This window comes from Stegodyphus dumicola, chromosome 8 (assembly GCF_044657685.1).
Source record: "Stegodyphus dumicola isolate Sdum_Otavi_A_Nest chromosome 8, ASM4465768v1".
In the NCBI taxonomy this organism is placed as follows: Eukaryota; Metazoa; Arthropoda; class Arachnida; order Araneae; family Eresidae; genus Stegodyphus; species Stegodyphus dumicola.
Window position 1 is genome coordinate 165678391 of NC_140775.1, and position 4554 is coordinate 165682944.

At 37.9% G+C, this 4554-nt stretch overlaps 1 protein-coding gene across 1 annotated transcript; it reads left to right on the forward strand.

Moving 5' to 3' along the window:
• Positions 1 to 1839: 1839 nt before the first annotated feature.
• LOC118185561 (zinc finger BED domain-containing protein 5-like) lies at positions 1840 to 3384 on the forward strand. The gene is made up of 2 exons (XM_035355437.2): positions 1840 to 3163; positions 3227 to 3384. Exons 1-2 carry the CDS (start codon positions 1840 to 1842, stop codon positions 3382 to 3384), a joined length of 1482 nt encoding a protein of 493 aa, XP_035211328.2.
• Positions 3385 to 4554: the final 1170 nt, after the last annotated feature.

Genomic DNA, 4554 nt, shown 5'->3' on the forward strand with positions numbered 1-4554 from the left:
AGTAGAAGTAAATGATGATTCTATTCTGGTAGCATGATAGTTCCATTTCAGACACCTTGTACTTAGTGAGAACGATATTTTTTTAAACATTTCGCAACTCAGTGTTTTAAAGCAAGTCTTTCTTTCAAATGCCAATAATCGTTTGACAAAGTATGACTGAACACCCCAACGTGAACTCTTTGCGCAGATGATATTTGGAGGTGGCGGGAAACTTTGGTTAAAATCATGTTATAGGTACTTCATATAATAACATTTAAAGAAAAGTAATATAATTTTTATTAAAAGCTTTTAAATATAAAATTGATGTAATTTACCCATTGATAGCATTAACTCGTGCACCAGATGTCACCTACTCTAGTGACTGGAATTTGCTTGCATTTTTTTCCGTAAACTGCCGAAGTCTTGGCTCTGTTGATGTCTTCTGCAGTCGTATTAATATTCTGCTTTTCATTATTTTTATTTTTTTTTTTACACATACGTTGCGAAAGATTTTTCACTTAAATACGTTGTTCCGAATGGCGTTAAAATGTTTATAGCTGTTTGAGAAACTTTTAGGTATTCTTCATGAATCTGCAACCAAATATTTTGGAGCTGCTCTTGCTTAAATTTAGATTTGAACGTCGAATTTGTTTGGATACGTCTATACGTTGCTCCCTTTCCTCCATTGGCTCGTCTTCTAATTTATCGTAGGGCTCGAATGACTTTTTATCCAGTCATACTTAGTTTCTTGTTCTGGGAAATACTTTCTTATAGTCTTCTTCAACTGAAAACGGTGGTCCATTACATAATTTTTAATAAGATCATCTAAATGTATTTCATTTCTGATTTCAACTGAATTGACTCCGTCGATAGATATACACACAAACACACTATAGACTAAATGAAAAATTCACTTTGTTTATTTACTGACACTCAGGAGGTAGTTTAGAAAACAACCATCACTGCAGGAAAAGATTACGTAAGAATAGCTATCACTGATGAATTATCTAATCGTTGCCACATGTACTCTTCCAATACTATAATAAAACTAAAACGATGTATAACAGAAACCAAACAAATAAAAGTCGGATGTAGACACCACGTAATTTCCTTGTACGGCCTATTAAATTATACATAGTTTTCGCTGAATTTAATTTAAACTTATTTCCTCGAATTTCATTAGAGATATATTTCTAAATTTCCGTTCCGACTTCGTGGCAAGGCAAAAATACATAAAACATCAAAACATCTTGATTAAAAATTGAAAAATGTAGGGAAATATAAAACACCAAATACAATTAAAACAGTTTAAACATTTTTTTTTTTTTTACAATTAAAATTAGAGTTTTTGCTCTAAAACAAGCAATTCAGCCAGCGGGCAAGAAGGCAGATTTTTCGGTGCACAAAACCAAACTTTCCTTTTGGTCCCAATTGGTAAAAAGACACTGAAGGTGCAGAAACTAATTCACTATTCCAGCGGTTCCCAACCGCTGTTCCGCGGCACACCAGTGTGCCGTCTGAAGCACCGTGGTGTGCCGCCGGGTCTGGGTGTCACGGTGCTGTTCGCCCGCTATAACTCCTCCCGTCACTCCCCCCGCCAGTGTCATAGGTGGTCACGGCGCTGTGCAGTGCTATAACTCCTCCCCCTGCCAATCTTGACAAGTGTCCGCCGTGTCCCCGCCCCCATGAGACGCAGGCAAACGCCTCACACAGTGTCAGAGAGACAACGGCTGCTGTGAGGAGAGAGACACTGATACTGCAGTGATGGACAAGTTTTTAAAAAGGAAAGAACTGGACTCTGAACAAAATCTGGAGCCAGATGAGAGCCCGAGTATGAGTGGGGGTTAAAAGAAAGCAAAGATGGTTAAATTCTCTGGCGCAAGGCAATATAGCGAAAGCTATATTTCAGTTGGATTTACTTTCACTGGAGATGAACACAAACCAACTCCACTGTGCGTGGTGTGTGGTGAAAAGCTAGCTAACAGTGCTATGGTCCCAAGCAAACTTAAACGCCATCTCCAAACGAAACACCCCTTGCTTCAAAACAAGAATGTGGACTATTTTGTTCGCCTGCGTGACAACATGGAGAAACAGGCAACTTTTATGAGAAAAACAACAAAGGTAAATGAAAGAGCTCTTAAAGCTAGCTATCAAGTTGCTGAACTTATAGCCAAGACAAAAAAGTCGCACACTGTGGCAGAGACATTAATACTTCCTGCCTGCAAAGCTATTGTAGAGGAGATGCTCGGACCTGAAGCAGCAAAGGAAATAGCCAAAGTCCCTCTCTCAATCAACACAATTTCCAGACGTATTAATGACATGTCTGCAGACATCGAAAGTGTGGTTTTGGAAAACATCCGTATCAGTGAGAAATTTGCATTGCAACTTGACGAGTCTACTGATATCAGTGGACATGCTCAACTCTTAGCTAATGTGCGTTTTGTTGATAGTGATGCAATTAGAGAAAACTTCTTTTTTTGCAAGGTATTGCCAGAAAAAACAACAGGAGAAGAAATTTTTCGGGTCACATCAGAATACCTTGAACAAGGAGGACTTAAGTGGGAAAACTGCGCAAGTGTCTGCACCGATGGAGCTGCAGCCATGGTCGGGCGCACCAAAGGCTTTGTAAGCAGAGTGAAGGAAAGAAATCCAGATGTGATTATTACGCATTGTTTTTTACACCGCGAGGCCCTCGTAGCCAAGACTTTACCATCAGCCTTAGTTCATGTGTTGGATGATGTTGTGCGCATGGTAAACATTGTAAAGTCACGACCCATGAAAAGTCGCATATTTGCAACTTTGTGTGAGGAGATGGGAGCAAAGCATAAAACCTTGCTGTTTCATACGGAGGTCCGGTGGTTGTCGCGTGGCAAGGTCTTGGTTCGTGTGTATGAGCTGCGGGAGGAACTTAAAGTATTTCTGACAAATGAGGGGTCAGATTACGCAAAGCAGCTTGCAAGTGATGAGTGGTGTGCAAGGCTGGCATACCTGGCAGATATATTACATCATCTGAATGAATTGAACACCCGAATGCAAGGCCGAAATGAAAACCTGCTTACAAGTACAGATAAAATAAATGGATTCCGTTCAAAGGTGCAACTTTGGCATCAACACGTGGAAAGTGGCAATCTTGAAATGTTCACACTCACCATGCAATGGCAAGGTGTTCACACTGCTGCACTGTGTGAGATAATAGTTAAGCATTTAAAAACTCTTGAGGAGAAGTTGTCATTTTATTTCTCTTCAGTCTCCACTGAATGCCTTGACTGGGTTAGGGACCCTTATAGCTCAGCATCAGTTGTTGGAAAGGAAATGACTTTACAGGAGCAGGAGGAACTAATTGAACTGAGACAAAATCGTGGTTCCAAGCTAAGATTTGCTGATCTATCTTTGGACAGTTTTTAATTGAATACTGCCAAGGAGTTCCCCCTTCTGGCAAACAAAGCTATTTTGACATTGCTCCCTTTTTCCACTACATATCTGTGTGAGATTAGCTTTTCAAGCATGATTGCTATGAAAACCAAATACAGAGAGAGACTGAGAACTGTTGACGAAGAGCTACGTGTGTGTCTTTCTTCGATTCCAGCCAGAATATCAGCTTTGTGTTCAGCCAAACAGGCCCAGGTTTCGCACTGAAAGTATTTTATAATTTTTCACTATCCTGTTTACTTAATATTTCATAATAAAGTAATTATAAAATACCTTCTTTGTGCTTATTTGATTCCTATTCAAGAGAATTACTTTATTATAGTCAATATAGGCACAGAGTTAATTTTTTAACATTTTCTAATGGTGGTGTGCCTCGTGATTTTTTTCCCCGCGACAAGTGTGCCTTGGCCAAAAAAGGTTGGGAAACGCTGCACTATTCTACTATGTTTCAAATGCAAACAAATATGGCTGCTCTGTTAGGCGTAGTCGAACTTAAACAAGGTTTAAATTATTGATAGTTCTGCAGCTATTGTGTGCAGAATAACTAAAGGCATGAAAACTTTAACCGCAACATAAGAACAGCATAATTCAATAACTGTTAAGGCTAAAAAAAAAAAAAAAACTATTTACAAATATGTAAGAATAAAAAAAACTGAGCTCACCGAGCCGAGTAAGAGAGTGGGGATATATATATATATATAATAATTTATTTCCTAAACAGTATTGATTAATTGATTATATTATCTCCTAAGTTTAATTAAAGTAGAATTATTTTAAAAGTGTGCATCCATACTGGTAAGTTATATTTTGAAAGATGTTTTGAAGTAATTTGAAAGCAAAATGTTAATAATGTTTTAACGGGGACTGGAGTTAAATCATCACGAAGAATAATATATCAATTGTAAAAGGAAAAATTAAAACATGTAATTATTGTCATTGATCGGAAATTAGTTGACTTTTCAAGGGGAACAAACCGTTCAATGAACTCCCGTTCAATGAACAATAATTGATAAAAATACGTAAATATGAAAGTGTTTCGTCTTTACTCGAGTTATAAGTTAAAGCCAAACCGGCAATTCTAGTCAGGCCAAAAATTTCCGCAAATAGTTGCTACTCAAAGAACTTATTCTCATGAAGTATTTTAGT

Excerpts from the sequence above, each read along its gene's own strand:
- LOC118185561 (XM_035355437.2), top strand. The coding sequence starts at position 1,840 with ATGGTTAAATTCTCTGGCGCAAGGCAATATAGCGAAAGCTATATTTCA. Across the intron at positions 3,164-3,226 it reads TGTTCACACTGCTGCACTGT|TCTCCACTGAATGCCTTGAC; the intron begins GTGAGATAATAG and ends ATTTCTCTTCAG.